A 22,472-nucleotide genomic window follows, 5' to 3' on the forward strand; every position below is an offset into this window, starting at 1 on the left:
ATTCACACACACGCGCAATTCTGAGCAGTCTGAGGAATGAGGACTGGGACTTGGAAGGGGGTGGAAAAGCTAGATTATCCATGGTGTAAGGAAGGATAAACCACAAAGCTTGGCTTATCACAAGCGTCAGGTTTAGATGGAATGTGTGGTTCATACCCGTAATCCCAGCATATAGAAGCAGCAGGGTCATGAGGTTAAGGCCAGCCGAGAGTAGGAAACCTAAAAACAGGCTAGATGGCTCAGTGTATAAAGGCACTTCCATCCTGCTTCTCAACTGGGAAGCAGAATCAGCGCCCATGGCTCTATGGCAGCCTGAGCCCACTCTGGGTGCTCCAGGACATCCATATCAGGGCAGTGCTGCTGGTTTGAGTGCCCACTACTGAAGCAGTACTTAAAATCACGAGAAGTAGATGTGCCTGGAAGCCAGGCCTCAAGAGCCCTGGCCTCTGACAGCTGGTTAAGCACAGGCCACACCTTGGGAAGTCTGCAGAAGCACAAACCCGTGCTGCTCAAGCAGGAAGGGTGGGCCCCCTGCAGTCCTTTCACAGGAGGCTGAGGTCCAGAGAAAGAGAACTGGTTTGCTCAGCACCAGTTAGCAGGTGAAGAGAGAGTAGACCAAGCCTGGATACATCAGATTTTCTGCTGTACTCAACTCTCTGGACCCTCACAGCAGCTTTGTTTTGACCAATCGTTCTGGAAGATTTACACATCCACATGTGGCTCATGTGCACATCTAAGTATCTCTGGACCGACCAGGAAGGAGCGACTGCATGTGGATCTATACGGTGCAACACAAGAACCTTCTGTGCTGACATATGACTGAGCAGCCCTTGACGGGAAAAAGATCACCAAGAAAATGCTTGGCTATTGCATAGGAGAACCTGCCAAGACCAGTATTCAACACTTAATTCCATACCAGGAACAAGGGCTTGGCCAAAGGTGACCTCAGAACAACAGGGCCATGTGACGGTGGGTGGTTCTGGATAACCTCCAACAGCCGTGTGACACCAGGCGGGGGTGGGAGGGAGCAAACGGCTAAGTGGAAATGAAGCATCAGGCACTGAGCTCTGCAGTCCCAGGACACATGCCAGGGAGGGGCCCAGGAGGACGCTGTCCCCAGCAAACCAAGACAGGGTCCGTTTCTGTGCTAGTCCAGCAGCACTTCAATATTAAACACATTATCCTAATGTCCTTAGTTAGGACTTAAAACTGGACACAGGCAGGCTTATCATTTCTTAGGGAAAAACTGATGTTTTCCCTAGAGAAATTTATGCAGGAAAGGCAGGTATCTAGAAAGGAATTTTGTTAGGAAGTATAGCACACAGGAAGGCAATGCCTCGATACAGAAAGTTTAATGAGTAAATAAGCCCTTTAGTTTCAATGGTGGGGAAGTCAGACCCATACACTCAGTATTCCTCCCCTTCTTCTGCCTCTGCCTCCACGGAATCCACGCCCACCTCTTCATAATCCTTCTCCAGCGCTGCCAGGTCCTCCCGGGCCTCTGAGAACTCCCCTTCTTCCATGCCTTCTCCCACATACCAATGCACGAAGGCCCGCTTGGCGTACATGAGGTCAAACTTGTGGTCCAGGCGGGCCCAGGCCTCGGCGATGGCAGTGGTGTTGCTCAGCATGCACACGGCCCTCTGCACCTTGGCCAGGTCTCCCCCAGGCACCACGGTGGGGGGCTGGTAGTTGATACCCACCTGCCAGAGAAGAACATACAGTCGAGTTTATAATAGCCTCAGAAATGCTAAGTTCACTAGCTGTGGGCCCAGGTTAAGCTGCAAATACACCATACTTTTGGGGGAATAATCACCTATACAAGGCAACACATATGATTTTGAAGGACTTACTTAAACCACTAATGGCCGGACTGGAACAACAAAGGCAAAGAACGAGAACCCTACCCATGGTATACTGTATGCTTAGTTAAAGGAAGAGGAACTCTTGGTACGAATGTGTGGGAAACTCCCATGTAGCAGTGAACCCTAGCAAGAAATCGTAGCTGAGGGGTGATAAACCCTTTTCATACCCTGATGAACAGGTAATTGTTAGCAGCAGATAGGAACAGTCAGACTGGAGATGGGAACAGGCAAGGACAGAGACATAAGACGTCTTCCTCTGATCAAGGACACGCCCACTTTAAGATGAACAGGGGTCCTTTGCTTCTCTCTGCTGGGCTGTCAACCAGCATCACCCACATAGGAGGCAGACTATGCTTTGAATATGCAAAGACTGCTCCGTTTTATCAGTACAGAAAGCTTTGTTATTCACCACGAAAGTAGAGTTTCAGCTTTTCATAGTTTTAATATTTTTTTTAATTAAAGGCTATAAAAATTATTTCCAAAGCCCAGACTGGCTTCAAACTCACTATGGGGTCAAGGAATACCTTGAACTCTCTAGTGTTGGGATCACAGGCATGTGCCAACATCAATGCCAAACTAAAATCTAATTTTTAAACATGGACACTAGTGTAGTCCAAGTAAAAGGACTGTGTGGTAAACCAGTGATGCCGACTGGTGTTGGCAGACTCTTTCTGTAGGGACGGCCAGCCTGACTCATACTGTCCCCCTGTGGGGACAGGTTCAGCTGGGAGGAAACCTGTGAGACACTCCCTCCCCGATGTCCTTGCTTCTCCATGTTTCACCAACAAAGAAAAATTCATTAGTCTACTACAGGTTTGGTAATTGATGGTTTTAAGAAAGGATACTCAGCATTATTTGGAAAAATAAAGTCACTTAGAAGTTAATTACAATACATGCTTTCTTTGGAGCCTGACGTGGAAAGGGGAATTCTTGCCCAAAGCTTTGGATGGCCCTGAAGCAGGAACTAGCAGATAAGTTGGTCACAGTACCCAGTCCTACCTTAAAGCCAGTTGGGCACCAATCCACAAATTGGATGGTGCGCTTGGTCTTGATGGTAGCAATAGCCGCGTTAACATCTTTTGGGACCACATCCCCCCTGTACAACATGCAGCAGGCCATGTATTTGCCGTGGCGAGGGTCACACTTGACCATCTGATTGGCTGGCTCGAAACAAGCATTGGTGATCTCTGCCACGGACAGCTGCTCATGGTACGCCTTCTCAGCTGAGATGACGGGGGCGTAGGTGGCCAGCGGGAAGTGGATGCGAGGGTATGGCACCAGGTTGGTCTGGAATTCCGTTAGATCCACATTCAGAGCCCCGTCAAACCTCAGGGAGGCTGTGATGGAGGAGACGATCTGCCCGATCAGACGGTTCAGGTTGGTGTATGTGGGGCGTTCAATATCCAGGTTGCGCCGACAGATGTCGTAGATGGCTTCGTTATCCACCATGAAGGCACAGTCAGAATGCTCCAGTGTCGTGTGTGTGGTCAGGATGGAGTTGTAGGGCTCCACCACGGCTGTGGAAACCTGGGGGGCTGGGTAAATGGCGAATTCCAGTTTGGACTTCTTGCCATAGTCCACTGAAAGCCGTTCCATGAGCAGAGATGCGAACCCGGATCCTGTGCCCCCTCCAAAGCTGTGGAAGATGAGGAAGCCCTGCAGTCCTGTGCACAGATCTGCCTGTGGGAAGCCAGAGTACGTAAGCCAGTGCCTACAGAGCCACGCCCCAGCCTCATGAGTTCCAGTCTGCAAACTGACACAAACCCACTGTCTACACCACACACTGCAGTTTGAACACCACAATGAAGACCCATGGATGCATCAAAGCACAGGCTCTGTGGTAAAGTATTTTGGTAAACTCATGAAATTTTTGATTCTAACCCTTTTGCCAAAATGACCATACCCCCACCACCATCAAGAGCAACTCTCTGGACCAGGACAAGCACCATATGAAGCCTCCTCTGCAACCCTCTTACCAGTTTTCGAATTCGGTCCAGGACCAGGTCAACAATCTCCTTGCCAATGGTATAATGACCTCTGGCATAATTATTGGCTGCATCTTCCTTCCCAGTGATCAGCTGCTCTGGGTGGAAGAGTTGTCTGTAGGTACCGGTACGCACTTCATCTAGAGAGACCATATGGGCCATGAGTCTTTTAGGCAAGGGCCATGCAATTCTACTGTGCTTATATGTCAACAGTGACTCCTAGTTTGTGGTTATACGTAGTTATATTCAGTTTCTCCCCCAACAAAGTCACAAGCACACATCTGTACAGCTGTACACTCTGCAGAGATGTCAGCAGGTTTTCCTGAGACACTCCCGCTCTCCCAGGAAAGCTGCCACCCTGACCCAGGCACCTACCGACCACAGTGGGCTCCAGGTCCACAAACACTGCTCTGGGCACATGCTTGCCAGCTCCGGTTTCACTGAAGAATGTGTTGAAGGAGTCGTCCCCGCCACCGATGGTTTTGTCACTTGGCATCTGACCATCAGGTTGAATACCATGTTCAAGGCAGTACAGTTCCCAGCAGGCATTGCCAATTTGGACACCTGCCTGCCCCACGTGGATAGAGATACACTCACGCTGGAATCCAGAACAGAAACACGACGTTCATTCACTTGAAGCTGTATGACATACCAACATAATTTTGTGTAGCGCCACAGTGTCTTTTCCACACTTTATTTACAGCAACGCTCAGGCATGCCTTTATCTCTAGCAAAAACTGACTCTACCAAGTGTGGTTGCACAGGCCATAATAATCCCAGCACTGAGAAGAAAGATTAGGTTCAAGACCAGCCCTATCCCAAGACAAACACACACACAGAGATCAAACAGCTTGGGGTGCTCTAAACGTGCCCTATTTGGATATAGTTTTACTGACCCTGGCTGGCCTCAAACCAGTGGCAATCCTCTTGCCTCAGCCCCTCAAGTGCTAGGATTATGGCAGTAAGCCCACACACCAAGCTAGCCCTTCTGTGAAGTAGCAGTTCGCCCCAGAGTGTCTGCTACTCTCCAAACGCTTTCAAGTTTAAGGGCTCATGAGGGAGAGTTGAAGTAATTCTCTGAAGAGTATCGAGTTTTAGTTGTGGTCAACTAAAGGAGAAGAGATACTCCAGTGAGAGGAGTAGGTCCCAGGTCACCCAGTCCACGCCCGGCAGTCATGTGTCTTCCTTCTGCCCATCTAGGCCACCCGTTTATCACTCTCCATCCATTCTGGGCCAGGAAGCTGACTCAGGAACGCATCTGAGTTAATATTCTTCATAAAGATACCATTTTGTTTAATCACTTTACTTCCTGGAATATAACATTCCCAGACAGTGAAGTATTGAGATGCTAGTCTATCCTGAATCTCTTTATTCAGAAATTTAAGGCAGGGATTCGTCATAACCCAGGCTGGACTCCGTATACATAGTGCTAGGATTATAGGCCTGTGCCACCATATCCAGCTATGGCTTCTTTAACCCTCTTTTGATTTTTGATTTAACCTTTTTGGATTTTACCCAAGTCATCATTTTGAAAGGAGTGCTTTCATGCCAGGACCTAACTACACCCAGTAGCCACCTGTCCAGTTTTAAACAAGTCACCCCCACATATATGTAGAGATCAAATGAAGTTTTCAGGATGTCACATCACACATTCTACAGAGGTATGCTATCTGTGGCCCATGGACCAAACATGACCCAGGATAGCTATTAATGTGGCTATGAACTTATTTAGAAAATGACCTTTTTCTTTATAAATCATGGGTTCTGAAGGATAACACTGTATTGCATGTCATACAAAGTGCATGCATCTCGTGCTGGATGCACTCATGCGCGGCTACAGTTATAAACTGCTGGCATGCACCTTCTGGTGTGCTATCTTTCCAGCGCAGACAGTTGAATTAGCCCATCAGCAGTTACATATGCTTCTGATCAACTTTAAAAAACAAAACAGCGATGGTTTTATCCCACAGAGCAAACAATAGGTGTTAGTGGATGTTCACAAAATAGGAAAGTATTCTTATTTGACAAAGTATTTCTACACCTTAGATAGGCGTCATGGATCCCCCACTGAGCTTACAATTGGCTGCTCTGTGCTGCACCACAAGTCGGAAAGGCCCAAACTTTGCTATCTATTTTCCTGTCAATTTTCTTTCTTTTTTGTTTTGAGACAGGGTCTCACTGTGTTGCTCTGGTTGTTGACTAGAACGCACAAAGATACTTTCCTCCACCTCCCAAGTGCTGGGATTAAAGGTATATGTCACTATGCCTAGCCACCAAGTTTCTTAATAAAAGAAAATACAGGGTTGGCGTATGGCTCAGTGATGAAAGGCACTGACTACCAACCCCCTTCTGCAGTCTTCTGAGCTCCACTGCAGCCATGTGCACATTCATGCACATAAGTAAATGTAATGCAAAAATGAAGCAAATACAGTCCCTTATCTACTACTTATAAAACCCCAGCAAGGCTTTTATGCCTCAAAAATAAACAGAACCCCCCCCCCCCACCACCAGGAAAAAACTGCAAAAACTTCTTCAATGAAAACAAGACATATTTTTTGAAGCAAATATACAAAGATTCTATATAATTTATAGGGAAGCTGTGCAAGTTTTCAAAGGTTAATTTTGAAAAATTAAGGCATATACAAAAACATTGTGTTGGTTATTTCTGTCAGCTCGACACCAACTAGAGTCACGTGGGAAGAGGCACCATCTGTGGGGCAGTTTCTTATTAATGATTCACACAGGAGGGCTCGACCTCCGTATGCAGGGCCATCCTTAGTCAGATAGGCCTGGGCTGTGTAAGAAAGCAGGCAGAGCCAGCCAGTAAGCAGTATTCCTGCATGGTCTCCTTCAGCACTTGCCTAGATGTCCCTGCTGAAAGACAAACTTTCATCACACAAGCTTCTTTGGTCAGCGTGCTAGCGCAGCAACAGAAAGCAAACCAGATAGAACATGCTGCCAAGTTCCACGCAGATAGGGCTAAGAGGACTGAAATGTCCTCTCAGCAATTTAATGAAAAATGATTAAGCCAGGTGTGGTGGCACACGACAGTTACCAGCTCAATCAGGAGACTGAGGCTGGCAAGGATTAGGAGACCGGGACACAAGCCCATCTAGACTTAGCTCTTATCTGGCACTTGTTAGCAAGTGTTACTTTTAAATGAATGCAAGTATTGGAAAAGGTTCCCTTCTTCGGGCTGGGGAGACGAAGAGAGGTCCTTGCAGAGGGAATTCACCACCACCTGACTCCATCCAGCTCCTGCCTGTTCAGTGCCCTCTTCCGGCTTCTCTGGGAAACTGTACTCTTAAACACATACACAACTGAAAACAAATCTTAAAGAGTCTATTTTACTTTTCCCTCTTGTAAGGTCTTACAGCCTATGTTGGCCTCAAATTCACTAACTCCGCCTACTCTGGAACGTCTAATTTTCCTGCCTCAGCCTCCGTTGTGTTTGGGATTACCGCATGCCACATGCTCAGCTCTACTTTCTGGTGGGAACACACAGTACCGCTTACAAACCCCATACCATGACCACCTGCAGCTGGCACCAAACACACAAATGTTCTCTAGGAAGCTGAGTGGAGCAGGGGGCAAACTGATTCCCTACACCTGTAGGTGGTCTTAAAATTCCAAACAAAGGCTCTTTGGGGTCGGCAACTTTTACTTTTCCCATGGTGAGCATTAGACCAGAAAGCTTGGTAGCTTCTAGAATCTTTTGGAACCAACGCCATGGCTTGTTCCCTCACTCAAGGGCACTGGCAACCGGAAAACACGAGACAAATGCTCTCTCTCCAAAACCTTTCTGCCACCCTCCTTTCTGTATTTTCTGAAGCCTGGAATTCTGTGACTGAGGCTGGCCTCGAACTCTTGCCCAGCCTCTTTGGTCAGTATCTGCAGAGCTGGGACTCTAGGTGGGGGCTGCACCCCAAGGGGAATCCCGTTCTCACGAGAACCTGAGCTCAACAAGGACCCTGGAGAGGGAGGTTGCTGCAACCTCTGGACCCCGAAGCCCTCGCTCACTCCCCCTCACCCTGGCCGGCCCTGGCTCACCCTCCTCGACCCTGGCTCACCCTCCTCGACCCTGGCTCCCCCCCCAGGTCCTCGCTCCCACCCCGGTTCCTCACTTCCCCTCCCTGGCCCTGGCTCCCCCCCCCAGGTCCTCGCCCCCACCCCAGGTCCTCGCTCACTCTCCCCGGCCCTGGCTCACCCCTTTCCCATCCTCGCTCGACCCCCCCGCCAGGTCCTCGCTCACCCTCCTGGGCCCTGGCTTACCATCCGGGCCTTGGCTCACCCCCCTCAGGTCCTTGTTCATCCTCCCCAAGCCCTAGCTCACCCTCCCGGGCCCTGGCTCACCACCCCAGCTCCTCGCTCACCATCCCTGGGGACTTGGCTCACCCCCCAGCTCCTCGTTCACCATCCCGGGGCCTTGGCTCAACCCCCCTCCCCAGTTCCTCGCTCACCATCCCCCGGGCCTTGGCTCACCCCCCCTCCCCAGTTCCTCGCTCACCATCCCCGAGGACTTGGCTCACCCCCTAACCCCGCCCTGACTCACCCCCCCTCCCCAGCTCCTCGCTCACCATCCCCGGGGCCTTGGCTCACCCCCCCAACCCCGCCCTGGCTCACCCCCCCTCCCCAGCTCCTCGCTCACCATCCCCGGGGCCTTGGCTCACCCCCCCTCCCCAGTTCCTCGCTCACCATCCCCCGGGCCTTGGCTCACCCCCCCTCCCCAGTTCCTCGCTCACCATCCCCGAGGCCTTGGCTCACCCCCCCAACCCCGCCCTGGCTCACTCCCCCTCCCCAGCTCCTCGCTCACCATCCCGGGGGCCTTGGCTCACCCCCCAACCTCGCCCTGGCTCACCCCCCTCCCCAGCTCCTCGCTCACCATCCCCGGGGCCTTGGCTCACCCCCCTCCCCAGCTCCTCGCTCACCATCCCCGGGGCCTTGGCTCACCCCCCTCCCCAGCTCCTCGCTCACCATCCCCGGGGCCTTGGCTCACCCCCCCTCCCCAGCTCCTCGCTCACCATCCCCGAGGCCTTGGCTCACCCCCCAACCCCGCCCTGGCTCACCCTCCCTGGCCTGTGGGCCCCTGCTGAGCCCCCCACTCTGAGGAGGAGATGGCGGTGTCTCTCCAGCAGGCCCACCCCAGTCTAGGGATGCTCTCACCATGTTGGACTCCTAGCCGAGCACCTCAGTAGTCCCTCAGCACGGATCCTCAACCGCCTCTCTCTAGCGCCTAACGGTTTGAGCACGAAGCTTGGGTAATTAACGAGCTCGCCCTGGATGCTCATTGGTCCAGAGCGCTTTGGGGCAGGCTTAGGTCTCATATCTCACCTATGATTGGATGTGGCTAGAATTGGTGCGCTGGCACTTGCTGATTGGACGTGGCTTTGGCGGGAAGCCTCTGGAGTGGCTGAGGCTCCGTTGGAGACTGGCGGTCTGCGCAGGACAAGTGGGGTGCTCGGGCTTCGCGAGTCTGCGCAGGACAAGTGGGGTGCTCGGGCTTCGCGAGTCTGCGCATGCGTGACTGAGGGAGGGCCCTGCGGCTGTGCACCCCGGCGGGCCTGCAGGCCTTGCCATGCCTCACCTTGCCTCGTCTCACCTGGAGCGGAAACACTACTTGGCCATGCTGGGGAGACCTGCAGATGGTGATTCTTCAGGAGACGTGAGTGTCTGGGCTCCCGTGGGGCGCTGCCATGGAACCCAGCGCCGGCTTGGGAGTCTGGGAACAGCCGCCCGTTCTCACCTTATTTCCGTGCGAGATGGGGTTGGAAGGGTGGGGTGTGCAGCTCCGGCTGACCTCCGAGTCTTTGCAGTCCTGCCGGTCAGCCCCCCTCAGAGCTGGGCCTGCAGACATGCACTGTGCGTGCGCGCATTTTGGGGGAAACACAGCTTAGTGGATATGCCTTCCTTTCTCGGGATATCTAGCTGCACATCATTGAAGTGTAGGCTGTAGCATGTTGTGACTTTTGAGGGATAATGTGATGTGTCCCACCCTGCTTGACACCTCGGTAACCAAGAGTGGACCTGAACTTTCAGTCCTCCTGTCTCCACCCCCTGAGTGCTGGCACTGCAGTGTGGACCAGCAGCTCAGTGTATAGCGTGCTGGGGAGCAAACCCACGGCTTCAGACACGAGTGGAAAGCGATCTACCAAACCAGCTACAACCCTAGCCCCCAGGGCTGTCTCTAAGAAACGTTTGTTTTTCTGATTATGAGATTAGCACATTTGGAGTAGAAAGCGTGGGAAATAAAGTTGAAACCATCAACTTTACAAGCTAGAGAGAGACATGTCTGCTGCTTGTCTTTAATCCCCATGTGTATACATTGACAACTTTCTATGTAACTAGGATCAAACAAGAGTCTTAAAGCAGATTTCTTGAGAGTTAATTATCCCACTATACAATTACTCTTTCACGTATGCGATTCTGTAAATCCCGGAACTTCTGGGCTCAAGTGGTGCTCCTCCTCTGGCCTCCTGAGTGTCTGACCAGCATCGCCACGCCACACTTGCATGATTAATAAAAACTCAGAGAATCAGGGTTCGACCTGAAGGACAGAAAAGCAAGTCTGAAAATGCGGTCCTGCCTCCAGGAATCTCAGAATGAGACTGTGTGTGAGAGATGTCTCTGTTGTGTCTGAGTCCAGGAACCCCCAAGAAAACCACCCCAGAGCCACACTTCCGAGTGCGAAAGCAAGGTTTCCCTTATTAAGTATGGGCTAGCACGGGTCCTTTGCCTCACGGTCTAACACCACAGATGGGGGAGAAGTCTTATTTCTGTGTATCTTACTTTTACTCCACAGTCGCCTGGGTAGCTGGCTCCTAGTGTTCTCCTTGTTTTCTCTTGCTTGTTCCCTCTTCTCAGATTTCTCCTTCTACTTTATCCTCTCTGCCTGCCAGCCCCATCCATCCCTTCTCCTGCCTTGCTATTGGCTATTCGTTACTTCATTGGACCATCAGGTGTTTTAAGACAGGCAAAGAATCACAGCCTCACAGATTTAAGCAGATGTGCCATAAACAAAAGTAACACACCTTTACGTCATTAAACACATGTTCCACAGCATATACAAAAGTAACACATCTTAAAATAATATTCTACAACAGAAAAATTGCTGTGGTAGCTATGACCCCTGATGGAAAATCAGAATGTTCCTCTGTGGTTGGACATCTCTGAAGCTGCAATCAGGTCATTCCCACTATATCAGAAACTACAGTACCAGGGCATTTTCCCACACCTATGCAATCATGGCGGGGGCTGCATTCCCAAAAGATTGGTGTCATTGTGATTTTGGTGCCCCCCCTGTGGGCTTTTCTAGAGGATCACGTAAAGAAATCCCCTGAAATGGAGATCCAGTCAGCGTGATTTGGGAGGGAAATAAGGTCACCTTACTCCAGCAGAATGCCACCCACATCATAAATATTCATACAATTTTCTTTAGAATTCACAACACGATGCATTGGCTCGCTCCCTCCCTGGGGACAGCCTACCCCAGCTAGTCTCTCTTTGGAGGATTTGCTTAGCTTTGCTAAATTAAACTGTCTCAATTGATAGAGAGCTTGCTTGTCACACATGGGACCCCTGGTTCTGTCCACAGCACTGCACAGAAGAGGCATGGTGTTCAGGCCTGTATTCGCAGCACAGGATCAGGAGCGGAAGGTTGTCCTTGACAATGTGACCCTAGTCTGGGCTACAGGAACCCCTGTCCCACAGAACACAGAGAAAGAATGGGGGTTGGGGATACAGACCAGAAGAAATTAGGGGAGGGAAGACTTGGTTCCAGGAAAGTTTCCCTATTACATTTGAGATTGAAATTGACCATTAATTTCTTCACTACTGTTATCTTTTAATTTTATTGTACATAAATATCTTCATGTAGGGCTGAAGACAGAATTCAGACGGGAATGTATTAGTCAAAGCCTGGTCTATGTTTTCCTGGTGGAATGTCCAGTGCCCAGAGTTGTGAGCTAGTTGTGTCCTGTAGAGATGAAAGCACAGTTGGGGGACCAACGGGTAATACACCTGCAGCTGTCCGCGGGCTTGGCTGCTGCACAGCAAACTAGCATGTAGGACAGGCATCAGCAGAGCCTGCCCCCACTGTGTGCTACTTACGTTCTCGGAATGATTCTGAGTTCTTTGGCTTAGAAACCAGGACAGGATCTCAGGACAGATGGCTTCATAATGAATTTTTCTCCCCTTTAGGCTGCCGAGCAATTTAGAGATTGTGGTCGGCCTGGCCCCTGTCGCTATAGTTCAGGATTCAGCTTGAAGACTAGTCTGCCACCAGGAAGGTGTCACCACCAGCAGCTGACACTGAGCAGGTTTGGCACAGCAAGCATCCTGAAGCTGCAAGGGAGAGGTCTGTTCAGATAGCAGCTCCCTGGCAAGTTTAGGTTCCACTTCCAGTTTGTCTGGCTCATTTTCAGATCATCGGTCGGGCATTCTTGTGCAGCTGTTCTGCAGGCTCTCTGGTGTGTGTGATCTTTGTCCTGATGCAGAGTACCACGGTGTGACACATGGAGGTCAGAGGTCAGGAGCCACCCACAGGTTTTTTTCTTATTTTTTTTTTTGAGGCAAATCTCTCTTGTTGGCTTACCAAGTAGGCTAGGGTAGCTTGCCAGGCGGCCCCAGGATCTCCCTGTCTCTGTCTACACAACAGTAGGATTATGAGTCCTTGCCACCATGCCTGGCTTTTGTATGTGTGGGGGATGTGGTGGGGGATCTGGGCATCTAACTCAGGTCCTTATGTTTGCAGAGCAGGAACTTTACCAGTGAGCCCTCTCCCCACCTCCCTCCCTCCCTTACATCATCACTGAGACCTTTGATTCTACTTTTTAGACACCTCGTTAAGTACCACTGCTACGGGAGCTCCTTTGGCCCATAGCCTTTAGGAGACCACGCGGGACTGGGTGGGACAGAAACCTCTGGCAACAAACGGGAGTAACTTCCTGCCTGGGGCTTATCAACCTCGTCCTCCTCTGTCCCAGTCAGTTTTCTCTGGGGAACCTGTGTGCTGTGTGTGACATCAGATCCTGCCATTCTCCTGTGGGAAACCATCCTATTCTTCCCTCTGGCTGTGGGATGAAACCTGAATTCCTGACATGGCTCATAAATCTGTTGTCTTCCTTCTCAGCAGTTAGTTATTACATCAGACGATATTTGCTGAGGGCCTAGTCTGTGATCTGGGCCCTGGAGATCCAGCAGTGACGAGACAGTCCCCATGCCGAGGAAGTCTGTGTACTCATGGGAGCACACGCACACGCATGCACATACACGCACACATACAACACACACAGTGCACGTGGAGACAAAGGGATGGTTCCAGGTGCTGACACTCGGGAGGTAGAGGTGTGTGAGCATGTGTTCAGGCAGTCTGTCCGTGAAGGCCACTGTCATGGACGTTAGCCCCGAGGACTCTGCAGATTCCTGATGCTGCTTACTGCCTGGCCTGGAAGACGCTTGGAGTCAGCCTCCGCTGCACATATAGAACCATGACTTCCTTATTCTAAGTGACGGACAGCTTTCGTCCAGTATGTAACGTATGTGCACACGCTGTACACAGAGAAATAAAATCGGTGAAAGTAAAATTAGAGAATCGGGAAGTTCCCAGCTGTTAGAGGCTTGTAGGCTGGCGTGGATTGCTGTGACCCTTAGGCTCTTCAGTGGGCTAGCTAGTCTACCACAGATCTCCAAGTTCTTGCAGATAATGGTCAATGCATTGCTGCTTTATTAGTGTTTTCTTATTTGCTAAGAAAAATAAATTGAGAATGATTCTGTTTAGAAAATGGTGAAATTAAAACCGTGCTCTGAGATGAAAGGCCTTTGAGGGGAAAAGTCGACAAGGCCTTTGTATTTTTATCAGATGAAACAAAAGGCTTGTGGACTAGGCATGAGGATGTTGGGCCATGGTGTTAGTGGCTTGACTTTGCTTTGGGGAAGGAAGAAACTGTTTACTTTGCCTCTCAATTTGAGAATACAGCCCAGTGTGGCAGGGAAGTCACAGCAGCGGGTGCATGAGGAGCTGGTTACCCTGAGTCTGCAGCTAGGGTCAGTGCTGCTGCCCAGCTTGTTTTTAAAATTAGCATTGTGTATATGCGTGTATGGGGCCGTGTTGGGATGTGTGTATGTAATGTGTGTGTGTGTGTGTGCATGCCGTTAGAGAGAGATCCAATGGATATAGGTGGGTGGACATGCTGTAGTATGAGTATGTATACGTAGGGTGTATGGGGGCTGTGTTGGGATGTGTGTGTGTGTGTGTGTGTGTGTGTGTGCATGCGTTAGAGAGAGATCCAATGGATATAGGTGGGTGGACATGCTGTAGTATGAGTATGTGTACGTAGGGCGTGGGTAGGTCAGAGGACAGCCCTGTGGAGTTGGTCCCCTCATTTTCCATGAGATCCAAGATTGAACTCAGGTCAGTAGGCCTCTGCGGCAGTGCTTTTCCCCACTGAGACATCTTTCTGGTTTCATTTAGTCTGTCAACATTTGGGATGGTGTTGCCTGTATTCAGGGTGTGTCTTCCCTCATCAGCTAAACCTCTCTGAGATGCCCTCACAGGCATGCCTAATGGTTTGTCTCCTAGTTTGTAAATGGAGTCTGTGCATTTATTTTCAGCCACAATAATCACACAAAAACTATATTAATTACAGCACTGTTTGGCTGATGGCTCAGGAATATTCCTAGCTAGCTCTTACATATTAAATTAACTCATTTCTATTAGTCTATGTACCACCACCAGCCTATGGCCTACCAGTAAGGATCTGGCATCATTTTCCTTAGGCAGCTACATGGCATCTGCCCGACTCTGCCTTCTTTTTCCATGCATTCAGTTTAGTTTTCCCTCCTAGCTCTATTCTGGGCTACCATAGGCCAAAGCAGCTTCTTTATTAACCAATGGTAATAAAACATATTCACAGCATACAGAGGGGAATCCCACATAAGCTAGATGATTATAAATTCAGTCAAATTCACATTAGAAGTCGTCTATCACAAGAATACAGTGTTGATCACTTTCTCTTGTTTAATACACTTACCTCTGCAAGGCATGTGACTACTGAGCTATTAAACCAAGTATTATATCCTTGCAAGAATTAGTAGAACAGTGGAGGAGATGGAGCAGCCACAGGGTCTTCCACCTTCAGGTTCTGTGGAAAGGAACATTTTGTCTACCTCACCATAGAGCCAAGCAGATCCCACAATAAGACCGTATCAGAGAACTTGGAGTTTACACTGGCTGTCTGTGCTTTTTGAAAAAGCTGTTTTGCTGCACCCTGAAGTATCTGGTTACATGCTCTGGGTGGCTTTGTTCTGTCAGGGATGACAGACAGTTGTAGGGAGACACTGAGCTGCTCTCTTTAGATCCTCACAGTACTCTATGCTTTGTGGGCTATGTCCCTGGGTTTCTGTAAGAAAGGCCAGTTTTCAAAACAGTCTTATACACAAGCCCACAAGAAGCCCTAGTTGCCATCAATCTCTGATATCTCTTTGTTGTCCATCCGTCCATCCATCCATCCATCCATCCATCCATCCATCCATCCATCCATCCAATCAGTTGTTTGATTACCAAAGCACATGGAGAAAGCCCGAGTCATGGAGTTAGCAATCCCTGCCCCGGTGTTTTGCATTGTATACTAGACCCTTCCTGCTTATCTCCAGCTCCTGTCTCTTCAGCTCCTTTAGAATGCACCCTCGTGACCAGCTTCTCTTACAGACCAACCTGCGGCTCCTTGTGGTGTCAACTTTGCTGTTGTTAGTTTAACTGCTTCACTGCTGTATGGAAACTTGCTCTCATAGAGACTTCCGAGCTGTTTTGCAATGCTGAGACTAGAATCCAGGTCTGACACGTGCTAGATGGTGCCCTGCCTCTACGCTGCATCTCCAGCCCTTGGATATAAAAGTTCTTGCTGCAAATTGTATCATGTTTGCTCTCTTTCAAATGCTTCGATGGTTTTAGTGCGCCTGTGCTTGCCTGGGTTTGATATTATGCAGCCGACACCCCAGGCCGTGACTTAAGGCACAAATGCGTGACTGATGGGAGACTCTAGACCTGTGTGTGTGGGGTGATGAATTCCTTTGTGGCCAGGGGCCTTCTAGCCTTCGTGTCCTTGCTGAAAAGGAGGTGCTTCCGTCACGGTTACCTGTGGCAGCATAGACAGACCTATCGCTTGTGCTGTGGGATGAACTCATCTGAGAGGCGGCTTCGCAAGCGAGGAAACATAAAGAGTATTTTTATGGCAGCCGTTTGGATTTCTAATTCTCTAGACTTTACATGCTTATTATGAAAATCAAGTTCAGTACTTCCAAGGGGCAAGAAAGTACCGTATCCTGTGGTGTAAACTTACAGAATTATAACAAAAATCTTAACTCGTATAGTTTATTTCTTGGGTAGAGTTCCATCATCTTCTTCTAGTTATGAAATTCCACTTTGGCCTTTCACAAGCAGAGGCCCATCACCCTTGACACAGTCTGGAGTTTGGAACTGCCTGCGAAAACATAAGTGACTTCTTTTTCCTATTTGAAAAGTCCCTAAACACAAATTATAAATTCGCAAAGAACTTCATGGCAGTTTGCAAGCCAGTCTTTCAGCTGCCAAGACCTATGTTATAAGTGTTGGAACTGCCAGAAAAAACACAGCTGTTGTCCCAAGGAATCTGCACACCATCTTCTAGATCGGAGGACCGCGGAAATGGACAGAAGGTTAGATGCTGGCCTTTTGTATATTAGTGAGGGAGGGGAGTGGGGAGGCCATGCATGCCTGTGATGCTGGAGCCAGGCACCTTATTTCTGAGATGGTCTCAATGGCTAGAAAATCAGCACATAGACAGTCTAGGTCAGCCGGCCGGTGCCCTCCCGGGACCCAGCTGTCTCTACCTCTCAGTGCTGGGGTTATAAGCATGTGCCACCACGCTTGGCTTTTTAAATGTAGGTTCTGGATTGAATTCATGTCCTCATTCTTGCAAGGCTGGTTCTTTACTCACTGAACAACCTTTCAAGCCAGATGTCTGTCTTTTTCTGCTTGTTCGTTTTGTTTTGTTTTTTAAGACAGGGTTTCTCTGTGTAGCTTTGGAGCCTGTCCTGACACTAGCTCTGTAGACCAGGCTGGCCTTGAACTCACAGAGATCTGCTTGCCTCTGCCTCCTGAGTGCTGGGATTAAAGGTGTGCACCTCCACTGTCCAGCCCAGATGTCTGTATTAAAGAGCATTATTCTGTGTAGGAGGGTTCATATCCAAATAAAATAATTTCTAAACAGAAACATTACTGCATAGGTTTTAAATGACTGCTCATTTTGACAGGATTCTCTCCCACCCAAACAAAGTTCCAGGATGTACCAGCCAAAAGGTTTTTCTTGAGCTTAATAGTCTTCTAGAAAAATGTTCTTATTTTAGTTATTTGAAAGTCTGGTATCTGGTTGTTGGTTTCATGGAGGCATCAATGAAAAAGGTCTCATGGGGTCAGCAACTCTGACAAACACAGTATGCCATTTCCACAAGCTAAATTCTTGGCACAGTCTGAGCTTGGGCAGCATGTCCTGGCCTTGCTGCCCAGCTGTATTGATTAGCTTGCATTTCCAACCTCACAATGTGGTCGAGTAAAATGGCTCATCACATTTTAATTGGGCATTTGTGATGATCTGAGATATTCCAAGCTTCATAAACTGTAAGATAACATATTTCTCGGTGTGTTGAATTCCTGAGGAATGTGCTCACATGTCTGATAGCATTGTGGCATCAGTCAGGATTTGTGGGGCTGACTGCAGCACATCTAACAGATGCTTTGGCTGCGTGTAATTTCCTATCCCAAGTCTAACTCCAGCCCATGGTGGTACAGACCTCTTATATTCGTGCGTGCGTGCGTGTGCGTGTGTGTGTGCGTGTGTGTGTGTGTGTGTTTGTGTGTTTTCATGTGCCCACACAGACAAGTGGAAGCAAGAGCACAACTTCCGATGCCGTTCCTCATTTCTTTTTTCAGCGTCTTTCACTGGTCTGGAATTTACTAAGTGGGCCAGGCGAGCTGGGGTAACAGCTCCATTTCCTTGGAGCTGGCTAACAAGTATGCATCTCTACGCCCTGATTTTCTAGGTTCTGGGGATATAACTCAGGTCTTCACACTGGGCTTGTCAGTCTCCTTAGCCTGTGGGATATTCTTGGGGGAAACAAGACAAACGCCACTTTATTGGTCATTCACATTCTTAATCAGCTTTTACTGTATCTTTTTTACATCATCTTTTTCACATATGATTTTTTTTACTAATCCTCTCAACAATTTCTGTTTTTTACATGAAAAATAAATAACACACTAAGGTCACACAGTGAAGAATTATATTATGTGAGTTTGTGTTTTCTGGAACTACCTTGCTTGATCCCAAGGAATCTTTGCGATACCTGAAGACAGCCTAGTCACAGTTGTGGCTCACATCACAGTGGAAGCCATGAGACCAGCAGTTGGACAGGACTCAGGGAGGTCCCTTATGGACTTGTGCTTCTCTCTCTGGGATACAGGTTGTAGTGTCGACAGCACCCAAGTGATCTTCCATCTCAGACATTGGAAGCAACTTTCAGTCGATAGTGGCAGCCAATATCAAAAGTCTGTTTTCCCAGTCTCGTTAGAGTTAGAACCAGGGCCAAATGTACCCATTTCCTGGTTTAGATTTAATGATCTTCTTCCCAGCTCGTCACTACTAGCTCCTTTACTGACCATAATGAACGGCTTCTCTTAGGACCTGTTTCTGTCTAGGTGCGAGTGACTTTGAGTTTTTGTTCTGCGTTTGTAGCTGTGATTTAATTGGATTTGTGCCACTGTGATTTAAACCTCACCACAGCCTAATGAAAATCATAAGACTGTTTAAGCAGAAAGAGACCTTAGAGACATGCTCGTCCCGGAGTCTCACACGACCACTCCCAAGCTGAAGCTGGTCCCAAGTGGACTGCTCTCCACAGGGAAGACCCATGCTGGACTCTTACCAAGTTTTTGAATTGGTTGTCATTTTCAAAATGCATTTCAAATAAAAGATTGTTATGTTGGGATTCCTGTAAAAATGCTGATGTACTCGCTTCATAGGATGCTTGTCTAGAACGTGCTTGAAGTCCTAGGTCCAACCCCTAACACCACATAAGACGTGGTTCATGCCTCTAATGCAAGCGCTGGGGAGGCGGCAGGATCAGGAAGACAAGATTACCTTTGGCTTCATAGCAACTCAGAGGCCCACTTGGGCTGCATAAAACTGCCTCAAAAATTATAACATATAAATGCACGATTAATAAAAACTCAGGGTCAGAAATTGGGGTTCAACCTGAAGATTTGAAAAGCAAAACAGCCAGCTGCTGGCTCTTACCTTGGCCTCAGTCTGAAATGGCGATCCTGCCTCCTGGAATCTCAGAAGGAGAGTGCATGAGAGCTGTCTCACCCCGACTTATATTCTTCTCTAGGGCTGGGATTAAAGGTGGGCACCGCCCAATTTCTATGGCAACTAGTGTGGCTCCTAGGATTGAAGGTGTGTGTTACCACTACCTGGTCTGTAAGGCTGACCAGTGGGGCTGTTTTATTCTCAGATCTTCCGGCAGTCTTTATTTATTAAAATACAATTGAAATGCCACTATACATAAATAATAGTAATGATATTTAGTGTTTGATGAAAATTAAAAACTTTGGAAGACTGGGCAGCATTAGGCTGGTTTCTGACTTCCTGCTCTCAATGTTTGCCAGCCTGTGGAGTCCAGGTGCTTCCTGGAGATAGGGCTGAGTGCCACAGGGCGCTGTGACCTGTGCCCCTTCGCTGGCAGCGCGTGACTCTTGGTCTACTGACGCCTGCCTTTGCGCCTGTGTTAGAGTTTCTTACAGCAGAATGGTGAGCAGTGAACAGTGTTTCTGACTGTCAGAAATGGGAAAGCAGGTTCTAACCCAAGAGGGCTTTGTGCTCTACATCTAAAGGTACCTTAGTGTTAGGAGATGGTTTAATAAAAGAAGATAAATTAGTGTGTGGTATTAGCAAAATGAACAAGGTCAAAATACCAGATAATCAACATCTTTGTAGAGTTCCCTACATCTTTACTCTTAGATTTTTTATTGGTTTGCGTGTGCATGTGTGTACATGTGGAGGCCCTAAGTTGATGTCAGGCGTCCACTTTGATTGCTCTTCACTTTGAGTTTCTTCACTAGGAGCTTGCGATCCCAGCTAGTCTACCTAGCCAGTTTACCCCAGGGGTCCCCTGTCCCTGCACCCATTATGGGCACTGTAGACAGCAGCTATCCCGGCCTGGCTTTTACATAGGTTGTGGGATCCAGATTCTGTTCTATAGCTGCATGGCAAACACTTTACCCACTGAGTCACTTTCCCAGCCCTTTAGAGGTTCTTTCCAGTCTCCTGCCACCTTCCTTGTCTGCTTTTTTGATTTTTGCCCAAACTGCTGAATCTCTCTCTTTCTCTCTCTCTCCCCTCTCTTTCTTACACACACACACACACACACACACACACACACACACACATGCTATCAGAAAAATAGTAGCCAACAATATTTACTGTTAATCATTTAAGTTTTTAAATATCCTTCTTTCTTTTATCATATATATGATATCTAGATATCTCTTAGATTAAATGAAATGTTCAATGATACCCAAACATTGACAAAGGATAAATTTAAAGAAGCAAGGATATTGGGGTGGCATATTTAGTCCAGTGGTCCAGTATTTACCCAGAATGCCCTACGTCCCTGGGTTTACTTCACAGTACTTCAAATACATAATATACAAGAGATAAGAAAGAGAAGTCTGTTGCCCCATCCTGTTCTTTTGTGTAAGTGGCAGGGGCACATGTTACATGTGTGTGTATGAGTGTGCAGGCCAAAAGATGGTTTCATGTGTCAGTCCCTTGCATCCCCCACTTCTCACATTGGGATGATTAGGGTAGGCTGGTCGGGGAGCTGAGGGATCTGCCTGTCTGAATCTCCAGCACTGGAAGCCACTGTGCAAGTTGTCCTGCAGGCCCTGCAGAGAGTCTGACAAAGGCTGCATAGAGATTTATGGTTTTGCATGAGTATTCAGGAATTTGATTGGCTCCTGTGGCTGTCATTTCACTCCGGGGACAAGATGCTGAACTAACTTCATGTGCTCACATGCTCAACTCTTCCTCATTGCCAGGAAGTTGTTCCTCGTGTTGTCTTAGCTGTGTGTGTGAACATTCTCACCCGTCTCCTCTGTCCCATCAGGGTAGTGTGAAGGCGGGTGGCCACCATCCTTACTAGTAAAGAGTCTCAGTAACGGCAGGCCTTGTGGGGTGTGATTGAAACTCCAGCACCCAGGAGACGGAAGGAGGAGGATTTCTGTGAATTCCAGGCCAGCCTGGGCTACACAGTGATACCCTGTCTCTAACAAAGAGAAAACACTCTCACCCTGATCCCCTTTCTGAAGGTTGATGACTTTGCATTTTTCAAAGATGTTTCAGAGACGAGGCTTGCATAAAGTCATAGCGATACCCTCGGAGAGTGCAGAAGACGTGGAGCCCAGCAGTGTCTCACCACAGACCTTCCGGAGATTCCTGGCCTTGTTGTCTGTTCTTAGAAGAGGCTCACTCCTGCCTGCCTACCACACACAGAACCCAAGGCCCCAACAACCCAAAATGGCATATCCTCTCCAAATCCTTTTCATCTGCACTTTTACATGGTTACTAGTCACAAGAACGGGACCTGGGTCCTATCTGTGGCCCAGGGTGGAGTCATGACATTCTGAGCTGCTGAGAAGCCAGCAGACACTTCCTGGAAAAGACTGAAAACATTGCAGTCTCTTCCTTTAACTTTTCATCCCATGGGCTTGCCAGTCTCCCCGGCAGGAAGGCACCCTTCAGGAGGACCATGTTCTAGAGAAGTACTCTGAAGCCTCCCTGCAGATGTAGCCGGGCACAACTGTGTCCCCTTTCACTGCCCACCACCACCCCTCGAGAGGGCTGCTCTGTAGGGTCCCTGTGACCACTTGTCCATTCTTACCCTTCTGGAGGGTTTTCCTCTGCAGCAATCCCTGTGGCCTTTGACCCCTCTCCTCCTTGGGAGGCGGCCTCCTTTACCCTGTAATGAACCCTGCCTGCTCACACACCTTGCTGCATGCCCCTTTGGAATTCATTTGATGGAAACCTCAGGGTGAGGAGCTGAGGGACATCAGTGCTGGATTTCAGTGGCAGCAGCAGGGAGAGCCTCCTGCTTGTGTCTCCAAAGATGAGGAGGCAGAGCAGACAGGAAGTGGGCTCGACTGTAAAATCTTACAGTCTGACTCTCTCTAGCTAGACTTTACCTCCTGAAGTTTTCCAGCCTCCCCAAACACCACTGCCAAATGTTCTAACACACGAGCCTGTGAGAACATTGCACATTAAACCATTCCGGAATTAGTGTGGACATCTTGAAGGAAGCAGGATAAATCAGCGAGGAGTTGAACTCATGCCGGTCCCCAAGTGCCATGTTGAGCCCACACAGAGCCTGAACTAACACTGGGTATACTGGCTAGTTCTTTGTTAACTTGACACAGAGAAAATGCCTCCTTAACATCCGGCTGTAGGCGAGCCTGTGGAGCAATTTCTTTATTAGTGATTGACGTGGGAGGACCCAGCCCATTGTGGGTGGGGCTGCCCCAACCAGGTGGTCCTGG

At 48.8% G+C, this 22,472-nt stretch overlaps 1 protein-coding gene across 1 annotated transcript; it reads right to left on the bottom strand.

The window, feature by feature from the left end:
* Positions 1 to 1,336: 1,336 nt before the first annotated feature.
* Positions 1,337 to 19,232, bottom strand: LOC142855413 (tubulin alpha-3 chain). The gene is made up of 8 exons (XM_075981909.1): positions 19,177 to 19,232; positions 14,878 to 14,988; positions 11,957 to 12,190; positions 9,182 to 10,394; positions 4,226 to 4,448; positions 3,842 to 3,990; positions 2,865 to 3,545; positions 1,337 to 1,703 (listed from the first exon to the last, which is right to left on the bottom strand). Exons 5-8 carry the CDS (start codon positions 4,344 to 4,346, stop codon positions 1,407 to 1,409), a joined length of 1,248 nt encoding a protein of 415 aa, XP_075838024.1. The 5' UTR covers positions 4,347 to 4,448; positions 9,182 to 10,394; positions 11,957 to 12,190; positions 14,878 to 14,988; positions 19,177 to 19,232; the 3' UTR covers positions 1,337 to 1,406.
* Between the last annotated feature and the right edge of the window lie 3,240 nt (positions 19,233 to 22,472).

This window comes from Microtus pennsylvanicus, chromosome 8 (assembly GCF_037038515.1).
Source record: "Microtus pennsylvanicus isolate mMicPen1 chromosome 8, mMicPen1.hap1, whole genome shotgun sequence".
NCBI classification, from domain to species: domain Eukaryota; kingdom Metazoa; phylum Chordata; class Mammalia; order Rodentia; family Cricetidae; genus Microtus; species Microtus pennsylvanicus.

Bases quoted from the DNA above. Each gene is read 5' to 3' on its own strand.
- LOC142855413 (XM_075981909.1), bottom strand. From the start codon at position 4,346: ATGCCAAGTGACAAAACCATCGGTGGCGGGGACGACTCCTTCAACACA. The intron at 3,991-4,225 runs GTAGGTGCCTGG...TGGTCTCTCTAG, and splicing joins CCTGGAGCCCACTGTGGTCG to ATGAAGTGCGTACCGGTACC. The intron at 3,546-3,841 runs GTAAGAGGGTTG...GGCTTCCCACAG, and splicing joins TGGACCGAATTCGAAAACTG to GCAGATCTGTGCACAGGACT.